Below are 26,574 nucleotides of genomic sequence, written 5' to 3'. Positions count from 1 at the left end.
CTATGTTTTTCATGGGGTTAAAAACAGCTGTAATATGTAAACATTACTGTCTTATCAATTTATGGGCCTTTTGAGTTGGAAAGAAGATGTATGGGACAGGGAGAAACTCTAAACTAGGGCTCTCAAGAAAAAACACTAGTGTGATCTAGTTGTTTTGTGTTATGTGCATTACACATATAGGGCTATTTCTGAGAATCTAAGGGTTGATCTGCAAGAATAATATGTGATCAAGTTGGGTGATCAAGAATACATTCAGATCAAATTTATAATTGGTTCCTGTTATGATAGTCAAGTAATTGTGTAGTGATTTACTTCAATTGCAATTAACATGCACAAGATGTGACAATGGTGTGGATACAACATTGTTACCATCCCCCACACTAATGATCATAAGTATTGGTCTACACGCCTCTCTAAAAACTGTAATTATCGCCAAAAAAATAACTTTCCAGGATCACAGAAGACCATGCTTAGATCAAGGGTATGAAAATCACAGGACTTGATGGATAGTGAAAACCTAATGTTCAGTTCTATTTGCAGGAGAAATGAAATTATTGAATATGCTGTGGTGACATAATACGGTTTAAAGTTCTATTAGTTCTATCTGGTGAAGTTAATTGGATTATTTCTAGTTTTTATTTAAAAGGGGTTTCAACTCACCATCACTGGCAATGGGATGTCAACGAGACAAAGACAATCAGGTTAAGGAAATCTTTGTTAATTTTGTGTTCTGTTCACTGCAATGAGGAATAAAGGGGTAGAGGGATATGTTCACTGGGGTTTTGGGGAATTGAAGTTGTTGCAGTAGCACTGTTTTCTACATTTATAGTCTTTATAAATATAAGACATAACGAGGATTCAGGCCAATAAACTGTAGACTAAGATTCATGACATTGCTTTCCATGTGAAATAATTCCCTCGTAGCACATATAATGCTATGTCTTTTTGATTGCTTGCCTGGTTCAGAGTTTGACTAGGGGTGGCCCAAACAAGGAGTGTGTGGTGGTGGGTAGTGGTCGTGGTGCATAGAACAGTGCCGAGGTTGGGGTTTTTGTGGGGTTTGTTTGCTTTTGCTTTTCTGTTCACACTGGATGGCCTTCCATTATCCCTCCTGAATTCTTTAAACCCATTTGCTAGATTAGTTTTATAACAGATCGTAATACACGACGTTGTGAAGGACACTTGGGTTATAAGTAATTTTTACATTGTCTTAGTAACGTTCTCCAACAGCCCTGCAGGGTATTTCCATTCCAGTATGATACATCGACCATATTATTGGTATCTTGTCTGGAATTAAACATCAACTAAGTTCAAAAGTAATTATTTTTTTTTATTTCAACTCTATAAAGTATACAACAGGCACTCGGCAATTACAGCTGCAGGAAAAATACAGAGCAAATCAAAGCAGGTTAATTTTATGAAAAAGTTTTTAATCTACATCAAAAGAGTGCAAGTGGTCAATGACCATTTGATGACAGTTGTTGCATTCTGACTAACAAAGGACTCTTTCATGTAGAACAAATTGTAAGAGGACAATCAAGTAACCATAGCTGTAAGAATACAAAAGAACTGACCAGTTGTAAAAACATCATACAATGAAATAAATTGGATAGATGATACTTGAAGAAATGTCCCTTGCCTCGGAAAGCCCAAACCTCTGAGTCACTGTCAAGGTCCCAGAGCTCTGTTAAGTCAGGGGCAGATAAAGAGGAGGGCTAACAACACACTTCCAATTTTATCTTTCCAGGTCCGTTGCAAACTTGCCTCATAAATGATTTGCATATACAAGAACTCAGAAAGCATCCTGTTTTGTTGAGGAGTGCACCAAGGTACGTGTTCATCATTGGTTTCATAACGAGGTGTGGTTAGCAGTCACTTTCCAATTTTTCTTTTGAGTTGGAGCGTCGGTAATGGAGTCTATAAAATGAGACGTTAGAACTTGACTGCACTCATGGTTTTTTTATTTTTTAACTGAATCTGCACAGCTTAGCAAAACAGGAATGCCTGTATACAGACTGATAGTATGTCATATATTAATTTGACCTGCACATACATTTTACATTTCACAGAAATGACGCTGTATCTCAGTAACAGATACACAGCTCTGGTACATGTAACAGAAATAAGAGAGCGACTTCATCATTTCTGTAATTCATCAATATTATATAATAAAGGCTTATAAATTGTTAGCAGAAAGAACTGTAAAACGCAGCAAGCTAAGAAAGGACAACATTTTGAGGTGTATTTGTCTTTGTCATGCAGCATAACACCAAATTTGTTTTTTAATAGGATGCCATGAATTTAAGGCACTTGCAACAATGCCAGATAGCCAGGTCATGTTCTAAACTATGGAACAGATGAAACCATACAGTTGACATAATTTTCAATAATACTGACAATTATGACATTAATTCAAGTCTACTTGGACCTAAAAACAGTATTCAATACAAAGAAAATGAAATAATAATGCTGTGAAACACTAAAAAAAAAGTTATATGTACCACAAAATATCACACAAAAATATCTATTTACATAAATATTTGTCTGTGGTCCTATTGTGAAAGAAAACGTCGTTATGGATAATGCACAGATCACCTCTACCGTATGAAATCAGTTCTGCTATCCTAGTTTTCAGTATGGTAGCTGACTTCTGTAAATTTAGTTCACCATCAGTTCAGTCATGTAGAAATAAAACGACAAAAATTCAATAGCTGAATTTCTATATCACACGTGTGATTCACATGCCTATCCCATAATTTTAAGTAAAAGAAAAAAAAAGTGACTTGTAAAGAATATCATCAAAGAAATTTGTTTTAAATGCCACATGGATCTGACTCGTAGGTGAGTAACAAAGTAGAAAGAAACGTAAAAATCATTTATAGCAATTTTCCAGAACTCGTTTCCTCTAATGTGTTCAATTTATCTCAAATATCATGATGTTCCTTTCCTTGGCAGTTTGCAGTTTTTCCTGTGTGCCAAGACACACGGAAAGCCCTTATTTCCCATGCTCAGAGTAGTAACAAGAGAGTCAGTTAACAAATCGAACAAGTTGGCACTATTCTAACTTACCCAGATGTTCTTTAGTGTGAGGAAAAAGAGAAGGGGCATGAAAAATTAAGAAATAATGTGAGATGCGCTCTACGAAGCTGACCGTGATTTTTAGCCCTAGTGTCTTCGTTAAGACAAGATTTAAACCCTTGAATTTCAATGCTGAAGATTAGAGGACTGTTTTTCTCTTAGCAACTTTTTGGAAGATGTAGTTCACCTTCTGTTGGTTAGTACGCGATGCCACAGGTGAAATGCAACAACGATGTGCTAACGAGTAGGAGAAATGGGAGACCGTTCCATCGAGCCGCTGCTACTTCTTCATTCCTCAGAGGACTTGTACATTGTTGTCTTAGACTTGAACCAGACTTCCAACATCCGCAGGGAGCACTAAGCTCTGGGGCTTTGGGGGGGGAGGGTGGTATTTAGGTAAACTTAGTATTCTAACAAACCTCCACACTCTAGCTTTCCACAAAAATCACTGAACATTGACCACGGTGTTGAAATTATATACTTTTTCAAAGCCCGGTTAAAAGCAATATAGAGATGCTGAAATAGCATTCAGAGCCGGATCTTAGGTTGATACGTTTAATTTTTACATTCTGAAATCTGTAGAAGAAAGTGGATATCTTGGGGGCATAAAGGGACCGTAAGCAATTATTCGCAAAGGAGGGAAAACTACTGTAAGAATAGCAGTAACCTCTTGGGATCAAAAGTTTAACATCGCTTTATTCTGATGAGAGATAATATGCCCTTAGTATTGTTATTCCCCAAATGTTTCTTAGACTGTTATGTTTTGATACCATATTCTAAAGTAGCCTTAGTATGAAAAATTCCAACAGAAATAATAAGATATGCCTCCTGGGATATGGTAATAATGACCTTTGTGGACATATTTTTTTGGGAAATGTTTACGTTTGATTGACTTTAAAAAGAAACTAAATTTTATACCGGATAAAAGCAACCTTCAGTTGAGTATCCCAAACTCACACACGGTTCCAAATCAGGATGACAGCTCGTAAGACTTTGCGTTTGTTTACGCAGGTAAAAACACTCCTTGTCCAGGAAAAGCTTCCGACCGGTCTGCTACTTAGGACGGCTAATTGGCCTTAACTCACCTACCAGCAGAGGGTTCAGTTTAAACTGCTCCTTCTTTCCCCTCCATGGAAAAAAAGCAAATCAGTGCGGTATTTTCAGATGCATTTCAGGATTGTGATATTTCTGTCCTGCTTAGCCAAAATTTATGTTTAAGAGATCAGGGTCCTGTTTTCTTCTCTACTCCCTTCCTATTCCCATAACGTGCGATGAACTCACACTGGCTCATTGGTCAAAAGGTAGACAACACCTGGCCAGGCTGGTCCCACTCCCTGACCTCACGTAAGCCAGGTTCCTTATCTGGTGAGTCTCAACGATTTTGTGCTTTCTTCTTCTTCTTCTTTTGGTTCAGGCCTAAGACAAGAAGCCAGTGGAATGGGTTTTGATCCCCTTTCCCCCTCGACTCTAGGCTGTGTTGTGTCAGTGAAATCTGATGGGAGTTTGGTTGGTAAATGCAGTGAAGAATGCTTGAGTCTCTGGCTACACAGGTGATGATTAGAATTTGTGTTGTCTGCTCAGACACGGACATTTACAGATGAAAGATATACATAGCACCTATATAGTTTATTTTTATTTTTATTTTTGGATGGATCTTAGTCCCGCTCCACCCCACCCTGCCCCCACCCCAAGGGTTTATTCTTATAAAAGGGACTATTTTAAGCCTCAGTCTGAGGGCATGTTACATAATAAATAAAAATCGGTTGGCTGCTAGTCATTTATTTCCAGGACCGTCTTGAAGCACAATATTTGAAAAGATATGAAATGGTTTGTGAGTTGCTTTTTTTTTTTTTTTCACTCTGTCATGCCAATTTATCAAAAAAGAAACAAAGATCATGCATGTTGTTTTTTTTTGTTTGTTTTTCAATCCTCTGTGAAAATGCGTATATACCTGCTATGAAAGTTCTCAGCAGAATCCATAGCAGTTGTGCTTTTATCATAATCAATTTTTAAAATCTGTCAGAAAGGAAAGGTAACATTCAGTCTCGTCATCAGCACTGCTGGGAAATTAAATCATGAAACTTCTAGCACTGGTTTGACATGAACTCTGTGACCAGTAGATGTGTGGCCCTCTTCTAAACGGTATATACACCGGCTTGCGCTAATATATATCCTACGACCTCACTCGAAGGAAAGGAAGAGCCCAGTTTTGGTACCACGGCAATCTATCGTACCCAATATATTATTTTTTGATCTTTTCGATAATTCTAACAAGGTACAGACTCTTTTACTAGGTTGAAGTGTTTCTTACAGTCTTTCAAATTATAGTCAGAGCAAAGCAAGATCATTGCAACCACAGAAAACCTCTCTTTACTGGTGTGAAAGGCTTTGCTTCAGGACCACCATGTCAACTGCTATTTTTTTTTTAGGATCAAACAGAAAACATGTAAAGAGCACTATTGTCATCTAAGCAATAAGTCCTAATGCCACTGTAGTTACCGGAGCAGCATCGATCAAAGGCATCATGGTGACCCCGAGCACTTATCTTCTCTCCGTCCCTCAGGTTTGCTGGCAGCTGTGTCTCAGAAAAAAGCTGACTTCAGCAAGGCAGAAGCAGGTAAGAGAAATACATTAGAAGTCTATGTCCCATCCTGAGTTGTCATCAGGTGGCGGTTCGTCATTGTCCTCAGGGAAACTGTCGAAATTGCTTGTGTCTGTGGGTGATGCAACCTGCGAATGAGAGAATGAACAGTGGGAGGACTTCTTGGTTGGTGAGTCAAATTCCAGATTGGATTTTTAAAAAGTACTGTTTTTTTTATTTTTTTTATTATTATTTTTTTTTTTTAGTACTGTTTTTTTTAAAAAGTATTTGATTTACTTATTTGACAGAGAGAGAGCACACAAGGAGGCAGAGGCAGAGAGAGGCCCTGTGTTAGGCTCTCTGCTCAGTAGGGGCTGCACCCCAGGACCTTGGGATCATGACCTGAGCTGAAGGCACATACTTAACTGACAGCCATCCAGGTGCTCCTAAAAAACATTCTTTTTTTTTTTTTTTAAGATTTTATTTTATTTATTCAAGAGAGAGAGAGAGAGAGAGAGAGAGAGATACATAGGTAGAGGGAGATGCAGGCTCCATTCAGGGAGCCCGACATGGGACTCAATCCAAGGTCTCCAGGATCATGCCCTGGGTCGAAGATGGCGCTAAACTGCTGAGCCACCTGGGTTGCCATAAAAAACATTCTTTATTCATTCCCTAATGAACTCTTTTTTAAGGGTCTATCAGGTAGCAGATTTTGTGCTTTGTATTGAGCGTAACAGTGGTGAATAAAAATAGACCTGGCTCCTGCTGTTTTACTCCAGCAGAGGGTACGCTGTATAATTAAAACAGATAATCACAAAAATCTCTAAATGGTTATCAAGTTTGGTAGCTGCTATGAGGAAAAAAGACATGACAGTCTAGGTGATGATGAGGAGCCTCTTTGAAAAAATATTATTTCAAAACTAAGAATCCATGAGTTTGATAAAGAGGATATAGTACATGCAAAGGGCCTGAGGTGAGAGAGAACGAGTGCTTCATGCTATGAAGTAACCAAAAAAAGGCCAGTGTGGCTGCTGTATAAGAGAGGAGAGGAGTGGAAGGAGAAATAGGAGAAATAGGCAGAAACCCAGGTCATGTAGAGCCTTGTGGGCCGTCTTATGGCTTTTGCCTTTGCATTTCAAGTATAATAAAAAGGCATTTCTAAACTCTAGCCAAAACTCTGCAAATTTACTGGGTAAAGTCCAATTTATAGAGCACCAGTAAAAGTGGTGAAAATCCACACTTTAGCACCATTTATATATTAATATTGAATGAAAGCTATATGGGCATATCCATAAATCTATCCCATTCAGTATTACTGTGGCAGAAAAAGAAACCACTGATAGATTTAGGTACGTATCATTTAGTCTAACTATCCCTCAAGTTCCTTATTCTACTTTTGTTCTAAAACCAAAACCTCATGCATGCAATTAGCATCTGTATTGGGAGATACGGTAATGGGATTTTTCTTTTGTCTGTAAATAAACATAAGCCTCAGCACAGAAATAAATCTTAGAAGTAGGGAAAATGTTTCTGCATAAAGAGCAGTCTTGAGTTAGCTGGAGAAAAAAGAAGTATATACCTGATTACCACCAAGCAGCCCTCTGTCTCTTTGTAAAGATGCAGCACATTTCATCAGACACATGCAGCATTAAATAAAAGTACGGAAACATGCAAACACTAAATCACCGTTAGTGGGCTGCCATGTAATGAAACACCTGATGTGTTCAGAAAAGACAGTGAAGGAAAGAGAATCCTTTTCTTTTAGGGCCCCATGAAAGGGTAAATGAACATGGTATTGCCTGGGAGTACTTCATTTGAAGTGATATGGGGTCAGGGAGGAGGAACGGTGTAGGACATTAAAACAAAAAAACAAAAAACAAAACCCATTATGACCCAGGAATTGGTAGCTGTTGAAAATGGTTGCCGGACTGTTGACCAAACCTAGTCAGAAACCAGGGGGGGCAAAGAGATGCTCTGAGTGGCCCTTATGGGTCAGGTTCTTGGGAAGAGAGCAAGATGGGGTGTAAATTAGGATCGTAAAAACAAAATAACAGCACATTGCCCTAATGCACCCAAATATACTCTAGTATACACTACACTGGTCATAATTCAAGAATAGGACTAATTCATTAAAGTTGTTCATGTATTCTTGGGCAATGACGTGTGAAGTTTATGTATTATGAGAACAAAGAAACTGGTTGTTGGACCCTCCTTATGCTCTTCTGTCTACATCAATGTATATTTAACACTTACTCTACTAAAGGTCCACTCTTATTCACACGCAAAAGATATTAGAATAAATAGTTTAGAAAGGTAATGGTAAAACACACATAAAACGACCATCCCCTAATTGATCTGTTTTTTTAAGCTTGGATTTTGGTATCACTATTCGAATGTGGTACTTTCCCCTATAGTTTATTTCAAGGGATCATAGGATGAAACTTCAGCAACTGACATAAACACCATGATGTGCATCACACGAGTATAAACTGGGAAGTCTACTTACACTTGGTATTATAGGAGGTGTCAAGGTGCCTTTTCTTAAGCCTTCCCAATTAAAGCCCTCAAACCATCTAGGAAAGAAAAGAAAAGAAAAAAAAAAGGCAGCTAGTTAAAGGCATCGTATCAGCTAAAACCTTCTCATCGCAACATGGGTGATGGACATGTCTGGAGGAAAGCCGCTAGGCAAACATTTTCTATGAGACAAGAGTGTATTCTATTTCATTGCACATTTTTATGGTTAGGTTTTTAAAAATGTGCATTCCCATAAAATAAGTTAATTATTGAGATATTTAACACCCATTAGAAAATAACTCCTTTCCTCGCAATTTCAGGAAGAATGTCTGTATGACCTTGTTCCTACAGTATCATTATAATTTAATAAGTGTCTTGATAGCTTGGCCCCTGAGTCTTATAGGACTTTTTTATTTTAAGGCAGTAGAATCAGGGCATGAAAAGTCAGGCTAGAAAATTACCCTTCTAGTTTTGCACCGATTCAGTGAGCGGCTTCAGTTAATTAACCTTTCCATATCACCGTATTAGGTCTAACTCTGACTTGGCACTTTTTTGATGTGTTCATAGAAGAAAACATTAAATATGCAGTATTAGGGTCATCATAATCCCTAATAGGATGTCAACACGTTTAATTAAAATAGACTTACGGTACTTGGTGTAGTTTATCTGCAAAAATGAGGACCCAATAACACTAAAGTGTTTCGTTTTGTTTTGTCTTTAGCAAATGCTAGCACCAAATTCTTAAGCAGGTGTTTCAGGGTATTTATAAATAGTTCGATAAATACGTTCTTCTGGTAGGGATGTGCATTTCCTGTGACTGTTATAAACACAGGCTAATTAAAAAAACCTAATTTGGTTTTAGGTTTAGCCTTTGACTCTCCAGTTGACTAAGTAAGGTTTAATATTTAAGATGCTGCTACGGTTTGAGGAAAAAAAAAAAAAACAAACCCACTGTACCCTATATTTCTTTTTTCCCTTTATCATCTAATTAGGAAGTGGTTGGAAAAGTCAATTCCAGTTTTAGTCTGGGAAATGAGGCATGCGATGGTGGGGGTCCTTTGTTTTTGATATCCTGGCAGAGAATAGAATCCCAGAATTAAAAGTACACATTTCCTGTCCATGCCAGAGAGGAGATGTGCCATTAGGGTGAGTTTGGAGAAACTGAATTCAGTGAATTGGTCACTTGGTATGGCTTAGGGTCATGTGACGTCCCTGACACACAAGCAGAAGGGCTTCCGATCAAAGGTCTGGCGTCCCCTTGGATGTTCCAGTAGGTAGGCCGAGTCTACCCGTCACACAGCCTGGGGCGCCTGTCGTGCTTTCTGGACCCTCCAACGGAAAGGGACAAGGAAAGAACACTCACTTGTGCTTCTGAATGTCTTTCACGCCGTTTTTCAAATTCCCTAATCTTTCTGATGGGTTATCCCTGGAAAGACAATAAGAACTGTGAGGAATCTCATCACTTTCGCATTATGAGCCTTTCACAAATCACGAGGTTGAAATGCTTACCTGCAGAGTTTTTTAATTAAGTTAGCAGCATTTTTGGCAATCTTCTTTGGAAATTCTATCATGTCAATCCCCCTCAGTATGATGTTATAGGTTTTCATAGGATCTGGGCCTGAGAAAGGTGGGCTGCGAGAATGAGACGTGAAAAGAGAATCACTTTTTGTTTTCTTTTTTATTTTTTTAAGATTTTATTTATTTATTCATGATAGACATAGAGAGAGGGGGGTGGGCAGAGACCCAGGCAGAGGGAGAAGCAGGCTCCATGCAGGGAGCCCGACGTGGGACTCGATCCCGGGACTCCAGGCTCACGCCCTGGGCCGAAGGCAAGCGCTGAACCACTGAGCCATGCAAGGGATCCCCACTTTTTGTTTTCTAAATAAGAAATCTTAAATTGTTTATAACCCCACAGACGACATCGGTTCTTATCTGGGGACAACTGTTGGTAGTGGTAACGGAACGATACGAGATTCATAGGAAAACGGCATGGAAACCTTTTCACGTCAATCACTTAGCAAAACCCCACGGGGTGGGGGGGTCAAGTTTGTGTTCTCCTCTTGTCTTTCTAGTGCAGGGGCCGAACTCCCCTTGCTGTCTTTGGCCATGCAAGATGCTGCTTCTACTTTCTGGCCCTTTCCTTGTAATTGTCAGTTCACTGATTACACCTGAGATGAATTCCAAACTCACTAGAGCGCTCCAAGGACTTCCATGATAAGGATCCATCTCCTGCCAACCCTACCCAGGCCCACTGGGATTGGGACACCATTTCTGGTCATGGAACTGATCCCATGACCTCCACCAACCAACATCAAGTGTAAATTCAAGTATTAGACGAGATTGGTGCATTATTATTATTTTTAAGGATTTTATTTTCTTAATGCAATCTCTGCACCCAACGTGGGGTTTGAACTCACAACTGCTGATGGCGTGTTTCTGCAGAACAGTCCTCCTGCCCCTTCCTCCCTGGTCATCAGTCCTCAGTAGGTAACCTGACGTGAGGCTTCCTCCTTATTGGGAAGGATGTCATAGCCAGGCCCCCAGGAGCCAGATCCATCCCTGGAGGGTGGCCTTGTGCCAGGGTCAGGGGACACGGAGATGATCAAGACTGCACCTTCCAGCAAAATGATACAACCTGGACAAATACTTTCTTTGGAAATTATCCTAATTATTCTAATACCGAGTTCATGTCTCTTTGGGGAAACATGGTGCGGATTATTATTTTTGCCCACCACGTTCCTTAATAGCAGTTCAAATTAGTTCCTTTTAAGGAGCAAGGTGCAAACGATGAGTTGCTTACAACAGGGAGGAGCAGAGGTGATTTTCTGAAGGCTGTGATGGTTGTTATTGCCTTGAGGTGTGGTCCCTATTCTCTATGACAAGTACTTTTTAAATGTTTTAATGTGTCATTCATTAGCCAGTCGTCAGTTTTAAATCACTTTAAAAATGTATAAATATACAACTCTAGATCACAGTAGAACTTAAGAATTTTGATGTGATACAAAGTTGAATATTTCATTTATTCTCTTCCACTAGCCTTGCCAGTTTTGATTTCTACTTAACAAAAGATCCACTATGCTGTTCTTCCTCATTTGTAATCAGTTTAACATTTTTCTAAAATTTAGATACATATATTTGAATTTATATTCTCTTAGAGAAAAAAGGATCATTTGTTAAACAGGACTTTTGTGGTTTTTACAAGCGATGTATTTTCAGTCCAAGATAGCCCTGCAGCATACAAAACATAAAATTAGAGGTAAAAATCCTCCAGCACCCCAAAATATTAATCATTAACATAAATGTAATTTCAAACATTTCATTTCTTTGTGTCGAGGCGCAGACACAGGATTTTTTTTATACATGCTTTTAAAAAAAAAGCAATTTTATTTTACTTCAAGAGTAGAACGAAATGTTAAACTTCCAATATGTGCTTCTTCACCGATAATATTAATTCCCAAAAAATGTCTCAATTAACAAAACAGTTCTGACCTCAGAGCTTTCTGTTTCATAGCGATATACTTTAATTATAAAAAAATTCTTAAAATGCCTTCCTGTGAATGATGACAAATAAGCGTGTTTATCATTATTCCCACCTCCTCCCTCCCACATGAACTTTTGCTTTAGTATCTGAAAATTGCCAGAGATGATCACATTTACCATCTGTTCAATTACCAACATTAAATTATTTAGTCTGAGTTTTAATAAAGACTCCGAAGTTCATCGCCAGTCCTTTTCACCAGTTTTATTCCTTTGTGCCTTATTTTAATTCATCTTTTTTGAAGAAAGGGCTGGGTGCATACTCTACTTTATACCTGTGGTCTCTATGCTCTAAGTGGACTTGGCATAAATTCCTTGTGCTGTAATTTCTGTCTCCCTCAGAACTACGCAGCTCTGGACGTGCGAGGTTGACATTAAAGGCAGAAGGTGGAAGCCACGTCAGACTAATCCTCCTCCTTCCCAACACCCTGCATGACCTGCTGTTGTGGCCTTGCTGCCCATACAATGATCCCTTCTCACTGAAGTCAGGAAGCAGGACACACAGCGGTGTCATTGCCCTGAATCTGCTTCCCCACGGTCGCTGCTAATCAGAAGGACGTACTGAGTCCAGTCTCTGGGTCACGGATTTTCTATTATGTCCTTGAATATTGTTCTGTTCCATTTGTAATGGGCTCTCTACAAACATAATTGTTTTTTTTTTTCTTCTTCTGGCAATTGTTTTTTTCCTATTTCCTTTGACTTCTATATCCTCTTTCTGTAATCATTTCTATATCCTGTCGTCTTTTCCATTATTTTCCCCAACTCCTACTACCTCTCTGGCTGGATTTCTCATTGCTATTGCTCTCTTTTCTGTGGATGAGGATGGTGACGTCCAGCTCTGTGTTGTTGTTGAGTTCCGCTGGTTTGCTTCTCTTGCTGTCCATGAACACTAGCAGATGTCTTGTTGACTTTTTTTTTTCTTGTTGACTTTTTAAAGAGATTGTGCGTCAAAGAAATTGTAGATCATTTGTCTAAGCTCTTCCTAGGTTTCTTTCATTCATTTTTCTTTTGTGTCATTTTTTTTTGTTTTTGTTTTTTTTTTTTGAGCTGCCTTTTATGTATGTATCTTGCAGCTGAAATTAACTGAAAACTGATTAAACCAGTACGGACCTTATTCTCACATGCTGGCGGCCGAGAGGTAGGGAAGCTGTGGACCTGGTGGGATCAGTGGCTCAATGACTCAGTCATTTCCAGGTCTTGTTTTCCATACAGTGTTGGCTTTATCTTAAGGCCATTTCCTCTCATAGGTGTGAGGAAATGAGAGGACTGTGAGGTCATCTCTATGAGATGACCACCAGTAGAAATAGGGACTTACATATATTCAGTTGTTATGTTGAGTGCCTGTGAAAGGCACTGCAAATTCTCCATGAAAGTACATTGAAATCCTTCAAATTCATTTGGATCCGTTTAGCTTGCGTCCCCCCCAAAATCAGGGACAGACGCCAGGGGGAATGCATGTGTATGGAACACATGACTTGAATCTAAAGCTGAAAGGCGGGGAGGGTTTTCTCTTGTTCTGAGTCATGTGGGGGCCGGGGGAGTCTTGGGCAAAATCAAAAAGTAGGAAAGGAACTCGTGTGTGTGTGTGTGTGTGTGTGTGTGTGTATGGAGGGGGGGGTCTGGGGCTACAGGAAGGGGCCCTTTCTGATAACCACTCATCCTTTAGTGGGGTTCACTGCCCTGAAGAACAGACTAAGGAAGATTGGAAGTGGGAAATTCAGCAGCTTTCACTAGAATTTTCTGCCTTTTAAAACATACCAGACCATTTATTTCACTTGCTCTCAATTTGGGGCATTCAGGAGTTCACGGGGCTCACAGCAAAGCTCAGCCACATTCCTTGAAATTGTGCCATTGCCACCTTTCTCCCTTTTTTAATTTTTATTTTTTATTTTTGATTTCCTATCCCTTTATTGGCCAACATTATGGGCCTTAGAAGGCAAAGCTGGTCTATCTGTTTGCTTACAGATCCTCCTGATGTTCTGCGGGGCTTAACTGGGCTTTTACGTGAACACTCCTTGCTTTTCAAAGGTCCATTTCTTCCCCTAAATCCACTGGACCAGAGCACTTCGTGGTCACATCTGTGACCCAAGGAGGTCTGACAGCATCAGTCCTGGTCACAAACCACACCTCACAGTATTTGACACATGCGGTTGGTCAGATTTTCCCTGCAGCTAAAGATGAGCTTATATGTTCTATTTTTGCCCTCCCACACCCCTGCCCCTTGTCATTCTCCCCAGAAGGAGAAAAATTGCGAGTCCATTTCCAAAAATGGGTACTAAGCTCATTATGTATGGTTAAGAATTTTTTTAATAATATAAGCATTTATGATAATAGCAAGTTCAGCTTTGGCTATCCCACAAAAATTGTGATTTATATGGTTTTATTTTATTTATTTTAATTTTTTTATATGGTTTTATTTTTTATGACCGTTCCATTCCATAATGTTTATGACCCTATGGTTATTTAGAAAAGCACTTTGAAACTATTCAAGTGTTTAAACTTTTAAATCTGTGTATTTCTGGTTTCAATATATTTTAGTCGGATATTGTGATGTGACATTGTTACCTTAAAGGATTAAGGACTGTGTTATTAAGAATTTCTTTACAGTTTGGTACGTGGGAATTTCTAAGAATAAGGTTTTAACTGTTCCATTACTCAAGGAATCAAATAATGAGTGTGGAGAAAAAATTAAATGCATAAGGAAAATAGAAATTGCCATGGTTAATATTTTATTCTAGTTATTAATGGTTGATATCTTAATTCTGTGGTTAATGGTATTGAGTTTTCTTGTATCAAGAATACAAGATTGCTCTTTGCAACCATTTAGATTGCTCTTTGTAATACACCGATTGCTCTTTATAGCAATTCTAAGAACACCAGGTAGCTTACCTACGTATCTGTCCTCCCATCCATCCGTGTACACATACATGCTTAAATGCTAGATTTGACCTTTGCCATTCAAATCTTTCATATCCTTCATGTGTCCCCTTGTCATAGGTTTAAAACCATTTTCTTCTATGTAGAAGGGGGATATTCAATAAAATGGGGTTAGATCACAGATAATTTATTTGAAGTCAACACAGAAGTTCTAAGCGTGATTCCTGGCAGTGGTAGGAGCGGAGTGGCTGTGGCATCCTTGTGGTGCATCCTATGCTCTAGACAATCTTCTCAATCTTCACACATTCACTGAAGCTTCACAGAGGACCTGAGGCTAAACGCCCTGGGTCTTCCTGAATATTCGGGGCAGCTACTACTTTCTCTTAGGCAATCCTGTCATTCCAGGGCATCTATCTTATTCAAAGTTCTCGGCTCCCTAGATGTAAATTATCGGAATGACCTTCAAGTCTTCTGGCTTGTTATTCCTAAATAGGGCCCTATAGGTTACCCCCTTTTAAGAAAATACTCAGTGACTGCCTTTGGATGGAGTGAAAACAGTCACGTGTAGCAATCATGATCCCCAAGAGGCGATGCTTACTGATCCCCCATTATCATCAATTTTCTATCGAACGACAGCAGGCACATGACGGTAATTAGTTTGATGTGTAGAATGTAGGAATTCTGACAGTGGGGATGTAAAGCTGTGCTGGCTGCAAGTGTCACTACGGTTGGTCCCCACAGGGCACCATTATGATACCGGTGACCGTTATCCCCATGCTGTGCCTCTGCTCTTGTGACTCAGTCCACAGCTGGAAGCCTGGACGTCCCACTCCCCTTCCCCCTTTTCCCCATGCCCCACACTCCCCTGGCAACCATCAGTTTGTTCTCTGTATTTAGGAGTCTTGTTTAGTTTGTGTCTCTCTTAGATGCAACAGATATGCGAAATCGTATGGCGCTGCCCACTAGGACCCTCCACATCATTGTGAATGGCAAAATCTCATTCTTTTTCATGGCTGAGTAATAGTCCCCTGTGTGTAGATCTGTCTCATTTTTTTTTTTTTTACCCATTTATCTATGATGGACCCCTAGGTCACCTTCCTTGGCTAATGGAGATAGTGCTGCAATAAAGATAGGGGCACACATATTCTCTTGAATTAGTGTTTTCCTTTTTTTGGGAATATACCCAGTATGGAACTGAATTGCACGGTTAATTCTATTTGTAATTTTTTGAGGAACCTCCATAATGTGTCCCTCAGTGGCTGCTCCAGTTTGCATTCCCATCAACAGTATGCAAGGATCCCCCTTTTCTCCACACCTTCCACGACATCTGTTATTTCTCGTCCTTTTGATTCTAACCATTCTAACAAGTGTGAGGTCATATCTCATTGTGGTTTTAGTTTTATTTCCCTGATGATGGGTGATACTGAGCATCTTTTCATGTGTCTATTGGCCAAATTAATTTCTTCCTTAGTAAAGTTACTATTTAGGTCCTCTGCTCATTTTTAAACTGAATTGGTTGTTTCGTTGGTATTGAGTTGTAGGAGTTCTTTACATATTTTGGAATATTAACCACATAGTGGATATGTTATTTGCAAATATCTTCTCCCATTCACTAGGTCGCCTTTGTGTTTCGTCATTTCAGCTTCATTGTACAAATCCTTTTCATCTTGGTGTAGTTTATTTTTACTTTTTTTTCCTTTACATTAAAAGACACACCTAGAAAAATGTTGCTAGCGCTGATGTCAAAAAAGATTATTGCCTCTTTTTTCTTCTAGGAGTTTTATGGTTTCAGGTCTCATTTAAGTCCTTAATCCATTTTGGAATTATTTTTGTGTAAGGTGTACGAGAGCAGGCCAGTGTCATTCTTTTCCATACAGCTGCCCTGTTTTCCCAACCATTGGTTGAAGAGGCATTTTTTCTTTCCCTATTGTATATTCTTGCTTTTTCCCCTGGAGATCAATTGACCATATAAGAAAATGTTCATTTCTGGGCCCTCTATTACTGTTCCAGTGATCTCTGTGACCATTTTTGTGCCTGTATACCAAAACATACTGTTTTGATTACTGTAACTTTGTGGTAGGTCTTACAATCTGGGATTGTGATACCTCCAAGCTTTGTTCTTTCTTAAGACAGCTTCAGCTATTCAAGGTCTTTTGTGGTTCCACACAAAGTTTAGTATTATTTGTTCTAGCTCTATGGAAGATGCCATTGGCATTTTGATAGGAATTGCCCTGAATCCACACAGTGCTTTGGGCAGTATGGACATTTTAACAATATTAACTCGTACAATCCATGAGCCGAGAATATCTTTCCATTTGTTCCAATTTCTTTCATCAATATTTTATAGTTTTTAGAGAACAGGTCTTTCACCTCTTTGGTTGAATTATTTTTAGTTGTTTTATTTGTTTTGGTGCAATTGTAAATGGAATGGACTTTCTTATTTTCTCTTTCTGCTACTTTGTTGTTAGTGTACAGAAACGCCACAGATGTCTGTATATTAATTTGTATCCTGCAACTTTGCTGAATTCATTACTTCTAACAGTTCTTTGATAGAGTCTTTATGGTTTTCTTTTTTTTTTCTTTATGGTTTTCTATGGATAGTATTATATCATCTACATATAGTGACAGCTTAACTTCTTCCTTACCAGTTTGAATACCTTTTATTTCTTTTCCTTTTGTCTGATTGCTTCAGCTGTGACTTCCACTACTATGTTGAATAAGAGCGGTGATAATGGACATCCTTGTATTGTTTCTGGATCTTAGAGGAAAATCTTAGCTGTGGGTTTTTCATGGAGGGCCCTTATTACGTTAAAACATGTTCTATCTAAACCCACTTTGTTGACAGTGTTATCATAAACAGATGCTGGATTTTGTCAAAAGTTTTTTATGCATCTTTGGAGATAATCATATGGGTTTTATCTTTTTTCCTGCCCATGTGATATATAATGTTGACTGATTTTAGAATATTGAACTACTCTTGCAAACCTGGAATAAATCCCACCTATTTGTGGTGCATGATCCTTTTAATAGATTGTTGAATGTTTTTTGTTAATATTTTGTTGAGGATTTTTACATCCATGTTCTTCAGGGATATTAGTCTGTAGTTCCCTCTCTTTTTTTTCTTTCTTTCTTTCTTTTTTTTTTTTTTTTTTTGTAGTTTCTGGTTTTGGTATCAGTGCAATGCTGATGTCATTGAATGCACTTGGAAGCTTTCCTTCTACTTTTTGGTAACAATTTGGCTATTAACTATTAATTGGCTATTAATAATTTAGCTATTAACTCTTGCCTTTTGTATGTTGGGGTTTTTGGATTACCGATCCAATTTTGTTACTAGTTATAGGTTTATTAAGCTTTTCTATTTCTTCCTTAGAAATTTATCCACTTCTTTTAGATGGTCCACTCGGTTGGCATAGAATTTTTATAGCACTCATACTTTCCAACATTTGTATTTCATTGGTGTTGGTTGTTACTTCCCTTTCATTTCTGATTTTAATTATTTGGATTTGGGATCTTTTTTTCTTCATAAATCTCGCTAGAGGTTTATCAGTACAAAAAATAATACATTGATCTTTTGTGTTATTTTTTTTGGTCTCTCATTTATTTCTCCTCCAATTTTTAATTATTTCCTTTCTTCTAACTTTGGGCTTTCCTTGTTCTTTTTCTAGTTTCTTTACATGTAAGATTAGACTGAGATTTTTCTTGTTTGTTGAGGTAGGCCTGTGCCAGTATAAATTTCCTTCTTGGAATCGCTTTTCCTGACTCCCAAAGATTATGGATTGTTGCACTTTCATTTTTATTTGTCTCCATGATTTTTTTCTTATCTCCATTTAAAAAAATTTCATCTTTGATTTCTTCATTGGCAAAGAGGTTGTTTAGTAGCATGTTGTTTAGCCTCAGCATGTTTTTGTTTTTTTCCCCAGTTTTTAATTTTTATTGTTGTTGTTACTGATTTATAGTTTCATGCTGTTGTGGATGGAACACATACCTGGTAGGATTTCCAGTCTTAAATGTATTGAGACTTGTTCTGTGGCCTAAGGAATGTTTCATGTGCACGTGGAAAGAACATATTGGGATGTAATGGTCTGTCTATATCTGTTATGTCCATCTAGTCTAATGTGTCTTTCAAAGACACAGTTTCCTTATTGATTTTCTGCCTGGCTGATCTATCCCTCGATGTAAGTGGGGTGTTAATGTTCCCTACTAATATTGTATTACTGTCCATTTCTCTCTTTATGTCTGTTCATTCTTGCTTGATGTATTTAGATGCTCTCATGTCGGGTAGATCAATATTTACAACTGTTATATCCTCTTGTTGGACTGATCCCTTTATCATTATAAAGCTTCTTTGTCTTCTATCAGATAAAATAGACTAAAAAGACTAGAAGTATTCCTACTGCATCTTTTATTTATTTAGGCTTCCTTTTGCATGAATATCTTTTTCCATCTTTTTTCACTTTCAGTTTGTGTGTGTCTTAAAGTCTGAATAAGAAGAACACAGATGGGTCTTTTTTTATCCATTTTATCATTCTGTGCCTTAGATTGGAGCATTTAGACTATTTGCATTTAAAGTAACTATTGATAGGTATTTACTTATTGCCATTTTGTTAATTGTTTTCTGGTGGTTTCTGTAGTTCTGTTTCTTTTTTCTCTTGCTCTCTCTTTGTGATTGATGAGTTTCTGTAGTCTTATGTTTGGCCTTTTTGTCCTTATTTTTGTGTGTGTATCTTTTATAGTTTTTAGGTTTGTGGTTACCATGAGGTTCATATATAATATCCTACTATAGTCGATATTAAGTTGATGGTCACTTAAGTTCAAACACATTCTAAAAGAACTTGATTTTTACCCCTTGCCACTTTACATATATAGTGTCATATTTTACATTTTTTAGGTACAGTTGATCTTACTACTTTTGTCTTTTAACCTACATACTAGCCTTATAAGTCTTTACTAAATGTTTACTTTTACTAATGAATTTTTTTTTCCTTTCGTAATTTTCTTCTAATTATGGTCTTCTTTTCTTTTCAACTTAAAGAATTCCCTTTGGCTTTTTTTTTTTTTTTTTTGTAAGGCCAGTTTAATGGTGATGAACTCCACTATTTTGATGGTCTGGGAAACTCTCCTTCAAATCTAAATGGTAAACTTGCTGGGTAGTGTATTCTTGGTCACAGGGTTTCTTTCAGCACTTTCAATGTACCATGCCACCCCTTTGTTGACTGCAAAGTTTCTGCTGAAAAATAGCAAGGAGCTTTTCTCTGGCTTTAGAAATTCTCTATCTTTAATCTTTGACATCAACAGCTACTTCTCCTCAAATTTGAAGGAATGATCTTGGGGATGGTCATTCCCTGTGTAGACTGTGTCTTTCTGGTGACTTTGGCTGGCTGTATAGAGCTGTAGCTATCCTGGGCTTGGCGGTGCAGGCCACTCTATGTGGGGCCATCCTGGTAGGATGGTCAGAGCAAAGTGGGAATGGGTGGGGGTGGTCTCAAGGCTCTCCACATGGAAGATGCCTGGTAGCACAGCTGAAGCTGAAGTAGGCATGAATTCTGGGGTTCTCGTGCTAAGGGCCCCTTGGCAGAAGTGCTGAGGTAGGTAGAAGACAAGGGTCTTGGGGCTCTCCATGGAGGGGGCACCTGGTGGGACAGTAAGAGCTGAGGTGGGCATGGGCCAGGGTTACACTGGCAAGTCATCTAGAGCCAAAGTAGGGCATGCCTGGAGTGTTCTGGGGTGCTCTGCACCTATTTATCTTTGGTGAGATGGCTGGAGCCACAATGTCCTGCTGCGACATCTGGGGCTAGCGTGGTCCAGGAGCCAGGGGCTCACTGAGTTGGCAAACCAGCTCTGGTGCCTGGGCTTTGCTCCCCTCTGCACTATCAAGATGGAGGGGAAACATAAGTAGTGTTTGCCAGCCCATCAGGCCTGTAGAGAGTTCCAGCAGCTCTCCCACCATTTGTCAGTGTTCTAGGGCTGGTTCCTTCATTTGAAATTGCCCTTAAGCCACAACTTTTTTGTCTGTGCCCAGGACAGATGCATCTGCTCACAGTCCCCCTGTTCCGTGTCTTACCACTACAGTTCATACACTGGGGGTGGGGCTTCCCTTTGTCCTGTGTCCCCAACTCTCTTACCTCCATCTTTCCTGTCATTCTGTAGGTGGTCCCCCTCTCTTTCACTGTGCAAAAGTCATTCAGTCAGCCATCAATTTCCTATCATTTTTTTTTTTTTACATGAAGCTACTGCCTTCTAGTGAAGCCATGACTGCCTGGAATGTTCTTTCCTTGCTTTGAATGTCTAAGACACATTCCCTTAGAGCCCAGCTGAGGTCTTGCTTTATTTAAAAGTCTCCTTGGACAAACCGAGCCCTCTTCTGAACTCCTTGATTTATAATGACCCTACCACCCCCTTCTCTTCTGGACACAGCAGGGTGGTGTATTTTGGTTTTCTTTTCCTTCAGGAGCTTATGGTCTGTTTTAGACCTGGAGGTATCCACAGTACCTTTTTTGGTTGTTGATGACTATAATGTTATTACACAGATGACCTGCAAAGCATGCACATTTCATTTAGATATAACAATTGTTAAGATGTCCTCTTATTTCTATAAACAGTTGACCAAGACATTTTTCTAACACTATCATCTCCCTTACTTCATTGCTGGCTAAGTGACTAGGCTCAATGACCTCACAGAAAAAAGCAAGATTATTCTACATTCTCATATTTGTATAAAGAACTAGTAATGATGAGGCCAAAAGTTGATGTTGAGTTGGTTGCCCTCCTCTAACCCATTTTAGAGTTTGATGGACTCCTGGTCACTTGCATAATTAATGGAAGTGCTGGAAAAGATATGGTGAGATGTGCTTTAAGATGGCCTGATTGGAGTGACAAAGGCAGGAGTGTGCAGCTGTCTGCTGGTCTATTTTTATCAGTGGTTCTCTGTCAATGTCCATACCTGCCAGTCAGAAGTTCATACATTAGGATTCCCAGTGACCAGTAGTCGGCTGAAATGTCATGGCCTTTGTTCAGGATGATCTCTGGAGCTACGTATTCTGGAGTCCCACAAAAAGTCCATGTTTTCTTTCCAAATCCTATTTTCTTTGCAAAGCCAAAATCAACCTTACAAAGAGAGAAAAACAAGTTATTTCAAGACACGTGCATTAAACTTAAAAGCAGTAAGTTCTTTAGCTGGAGTGCACTGATAATAAAACAAAAACAGATGCACATTGCTATAGTCCTCTAGTCTGAAAGGAGCCACCTATACTTCAAACACAGCCTCCCTGATCAAACCCAGTTTCTTTTTTCTTTTTTTTTTTAATAGGAAAAGGTGAAGCTTGAGTATAGGATAAAACTCAAGTCATTAAAAATAAAGGCAAATCTTTCTTTCCAGAATTATTTTCCAATTTTTACTCCTTTCCTGCCAATGGAAGGCCATAACTCCTTTACTGAAAATCTGTAAAAGACTTGTTGGACCTCCTTGACAAATTTTCCAGAAAACGCATGATTTCTGCTGGAATTGAGGTTGAAAATCCATTTAGTATTGAGAAGCCACTTCACTGCTGCAGGAGCTGAGTCACAAAGTTTATCCCTGCCCCTGGTAAGCACAAACAGGCACAACATGCAAATGTGTTCTTTATTTTTCTAGAAGCCTTTTGATGAAGGAGCATCAAATGCAGAAAGTCTATTTTTTTCTAAAACAATTTGGTTGAGAATATAAATAATTAACTGCCATTGATTTGACTTCCTTGAAAACCATATGCCGAACAGAAATTCCAAAAGGTTAAAAAATCTGCACTGACAAATGCAGAGTCCATAAAAATTGTACATTTTATAATAATGAGAACTTCCCTCCTGTGTTAAATATTTAGAGCATTTGAGTGATTTTATTATGATGATGATCACTATTATTATTATAATCAAAATGGCCTGGATGACATTGCCTACCAAGCCTATTTTTTTCCCCATTAAGATTGTATATAAATCAGGGCACTGAGATGGCTCAGTCGGTTAAGCATCTGCCTTTGCCTCAGGTCATGATCCTTGGGGTCCTGGGATCGAGCCCCACATCTGGGCTCCCTGCTCAGCGGGGGAGTCTGCTTCTCCCTCCCGCAGCTTATACTCTCTCTCTCCTTTTCTCTCTCAAATAAATAAAATATATTTTTTTAAAAAGATTATACAGAAATCTAAAATATTAAAACAATTCACGGTTTTCTACAATGTAAATATCCATTCCCTGTGAATGGCAGAAAGTCTCGGAAAAGGTCTCTACGGCCCTTCTAGGTCTAGAACGCGTGCCAGCAAGCACGAGCCATTCGAACCCATTCTGCCACGGGAGTATTACCAATTTGGACGTAGCCAATTTAATGTCTTAGGAAACGTAAGACATTTGAAAGGATAGTTGGATGCATCATTTGAAAGAACAGTTGGATGCGAAGAGTAACACGAAAGTCTGATTTTAGGAAAAGTTACAGCATTTACAAAAGGACATGGAGATTTCAACGAACACAGCTTGATGAAGGCCTATCTTAAAACTGCAGGGAATCCACTGCGGGTGTGTAGGGTGCACTGACCAGCTTGGTGTAGCCTCTGTGATCCAGGATGAGATTCTCTGGCTTGAGGTCCCTGTAAATGATTCCTTTGGAATGCAGATAGGCGAACGCCTCCACCACGCATGCTGTGTAGAATCTGGTCGTAGAATCTTCAAATGAACCTCTGAGATATGGAGAACAGAAGTGTGTAAGACATTAGTTTCTCTGATACGATTTTATTTATGTTTTCTCATGTCATGACATTCCTGTGCCAAAGTGTGACCCCAGAGACCAATAGCCTATGGCCAAATGTCATATGATTGCCGCTGCCTTGGGTTTTCAGAAGCACCTAGAGGATCAAGTCAAGTAATTCTTTGCCCTTATGAATGGGATAGTTAACCCTAACTTGCAAGCACCGCACACAAGCTCAACCACAACCCCTCCTTCTGTGAACGCGGTGGCTTCCCCCTGGCAGCCCCCTGTCCTCCAACCAGGCACAGCTACAGCGGTGGTCGGGAGGAGACGAGTCCTATCTTAGAGGCTTCTTTTGGAAAGGAGAAGTTTAGAGGTTCAGTCCTATTTATTCTTGAGGGCTTGTTTCTGAATCTAAGTAATTCCAGTACACTTCATGAGAACATGAATAAGAAATGTTTTCAAAGAACCACTTTGGAAATGAGGTGTGATGCTATGGCTAAATCATCTATCGCAAGCTCAATATTCTATGTTTTGAAACTTTCACCAGCAAGAGAAATAATACCTACATCCCTCACTAGTGCCTTCTTATTAAGAAAAAATGGGGTGAAGAAAGAAGAAGGAAAAAGGTACTTGGATGGGAATATAGGTTTGTAAACTTGATTCTGATGTTTAGCAAAAAAGTCCATGTTCTCTGTCTTTCCCTCTCTTTATTTAATGAAATGACAATAAAGGGAGAAAAAAACCAAAAACCAAAACAAAACAAAAAAACACTGATACCTAAGGTTAACTCCTTGTTTCTATACCAGAAACTTTGTACTTTAACATTTTTTTTCCCCATGAAATTCTTTAAAAAGATAAACTATATTTCCCTTTTTCATTTCATGATGGTTCAGGAACATTTGTGTGAACATCTGTCCAGAGGAGGCTGCGATGTAACGCAAGAGAGAAGCACACCGGCCATCGCAGGTAGCCCCACAACTGAAGGCGGCCCGAGCTTGCTTCCATTAGAGTCCCTAATGCTGGTTTGCATTTTGGTGACTTTTGCTTTTTTTTTTTTTTTTTCCAATATCGAGTAGTAGAGGCAAAGACACCAGGAAGTAGAACACGACTGGTATTTTTTACAAAATGGAGCAGTGAACCCAAGGCCAAAGCAGGACCTTTCAGGTCTTTTTTTTAAATTTTATTATTATTATTATTATTATTTTTTTTTTTACAAAATACTAGTTTTGCTGGGACACCTGCACCCCGATGTTTCTAGCAGCAATGTCCACAATAGCCAAACTGTGGAAAGAGCCTCGGTGTCCATCGAAAGATGATGGATAAAGAAGATGTGGTCTATGTATACAATGGAATATTCCTCAGCCATTAGAAACGACAAATACCCACCATTTGCTTCGACGTGGATGGAACTGGAGGGTATGATGCTGAGTGAAATGAGTCAATCGGAGAAGGACAAACATTATATGGTCTAATTCATTTGGGGAATATAAAAAATAGTGAAAGGGAATAGAGGGGAAGGGAGAAGAAATGGGTAGGAAATATCAGAAAGGGAGACAGAACATGGAAGACTCCTCACTCTGGGAAATGAACTAGGGGTGGTGGAAGGGGAGGAGGGCGGGGGATGGGGGTGAATGGATGACAGGCACTGAGGGAGGCACTTGACGGGATGAGCACTGGGTGTTATTCTGTATGTTGGCAAATTGAACACCAATAAAAAATAAATTTATTATTAAAAAAAACAAAAACAAAAAACACAAAATACTAGTTTCTTCCAGAATGTTCTTCTCTTCAACCTCTAATGTCCCTGGTGTTGTCACTGAAATATTTCGCTCTTCCCAAAGAAACATCTTCCTTTTGAAATACAATTCAAGGCAGGAAGATATCTACTCTTACAGATAACTAGAATCTTGACTATAGTTAAGAAGATTCTAGGGTTTCTCTTCAATGTCTGAATGGAAGGATTGCGAACTTATAAGGACGAGATAAAGCTTCTTTGAGAAGGAATGACACGCCGTATGCTGCGGTTCTCTTCTGACCGGGAACTACCTTTGCCGAGGGGACACTGGATAATTCTGTGTGTTGAGTGGGGGGTTGGAGTAGCGCCGTGGAGGTTCCTTCTTCTTTGCCCTGAGGTACGCACGCTTGCCCATCTGGAGCACCATCTTTCTTTCAATTGGAGAGATCACTTGTAGGAAACAGTAAGCATCCACGTGCAGAGAATTCACACAGCTGGAACGCTACTGAGCGCCACATAGGACTCCAGTCCTCTGTCCCTGGAGAGTTGTGCAAAGCCATGGCGGAGCCCAAACAAAACAGGACAGTACATGGAACACAGCTCTGTCCTACTTCACTCTACATGTTTTGTTTTAACGAGGAAATTAATTGCTTCCTTGTACCAGGCCTGTCTCACTGTGATTTCTGTGGGCCTTTTTGAAAGCCTACAAATTCTTGGTTACCGTCAGAGATTATTTCTGAAGTGGTGATTCCAGGCAACAAAGCTCTGTTTTCCCTAATATTCACTTGTTAATGAACCAAACCAACGAACTGTAAATATTGTCAGGAAAGCAAACACTTCTGAGAGATCGGCTTCTCATCAAATCTCTGCTGAAGGGTCCTCATATTTATATTCTAAGTCAGTCATTAGCAGGAGAGATGAAAAAAATCCTAATGGAAACTCAGATTCATTGGAGGCAGCTCTGAGTGAGGAATAGGCACCCTAAACAGGAAATCTTGGGCTCAAATGTGGGTTTCGCTTGTTTAATTTTGAGCAACTAACTATACCTTCCCCGTTTCCACCTTCTCTGGTGCAAAATGGGGCCAGGAATAGAAACACTCTCATTGGATTGTTGTAGGGATATAAATAATTGATGTGTATATTTAGAATCAGGGCCTGGCACACAACCTGATAAATACGAGCCATTCTAATTGAGCACAAAAAAAAAAAAAAAAAAAAAAAAGTCTTCTTTAGCTGCTGTGTCTTAATCTAGGAAAACTGAATGACGTAGGCAGGTCTGAAGTCTTCTGGGGATGGGAGTGAGGGGTCTGCAATACCTAATTAGCACTGTCTTTGGGGTGTATTGCTATTTTTCAGGGTCCAGGCTAAGTGCTCTGGGTCAGCTCTGAAGGGTCTCCTGCTAATCTCTGTTTTCATTTTCTGTTTCTCACAAAGGCACAGACAAAAATGATTCTTATCGCTTGACGATTTTCATCATAAAGTAAACTGACAAAAAAATAAATAAAGTAAACTGACCACCAACGTTCACCTTTGGGTCTTCAGTT

At 39.1% G+C, this 26,574-nt stretch overlaps 1 protein-coding gene across 8 annotated transcripts in view; it reads right to left on the bottom strand.

The window, feature by feature from the left end:
* Positions 1 to 1,309: 1,309 nt before the first annotated feature.
* PRKG1 (protein kinase cGMP-dependent 1) overlaps positions 1,310 to 26,574 on the bottom strand; it is a 1,198,973-nt gene continuing 1,173,708 nt past the window's right edge. For all 8 annotated transcript variants that reach the window (XM_072803730.1, XM_072803729.1, XM_072803732.1 and 5 more), the window contains 6 exons: positions 23,143 to 23,284; positions 21,528 to 21,691; positions 9,683 to 9,805; positions 9,537 to 9,599; positions 8,166 to 8,232; positions 1,310 to 5,808 (listed from right to left, as the gene is read on the bottom strand). In XM_072803730.1, the coding sequence (XP_072659831.1) occupies positions 5,710 to 5,808; positions 8,166 to 8,232; positions 9,537 to 9,599; positions 9,683 to 9,805; positions 21,528 to 21,691; positions 23,143 to 23,284 (658 nt within the window). In that variant the 3' untranslated portion in view covers positions 1,310 to 5,709. The remainder of the gene's footprint in view (positions 5,809 to 8,165; positions 8,233 to 9,536; positions 9,600 to 9,682; positions 9,806 to 21,527; positions 21,692 to 23,142; positions 23,285 to 26,574) is intronic.

This window comes from Canis lupus, chromosome 27 (assembly GCF_048164855.1).
Source record: "Canis lupus baileyi chromosome 27, mCanLup2.hap1, whole genome shotgun sequence".
Classification (NCBI taxonomy): domain Eukaryota; kingdom Metazoa; phylum Chordata; class Mammalia; order Carnivora; family Canidae; genus Canis; species Canis lupus.
This window is presented reverse-complemented; position numbering and strand designations above follow the sequence as displayed.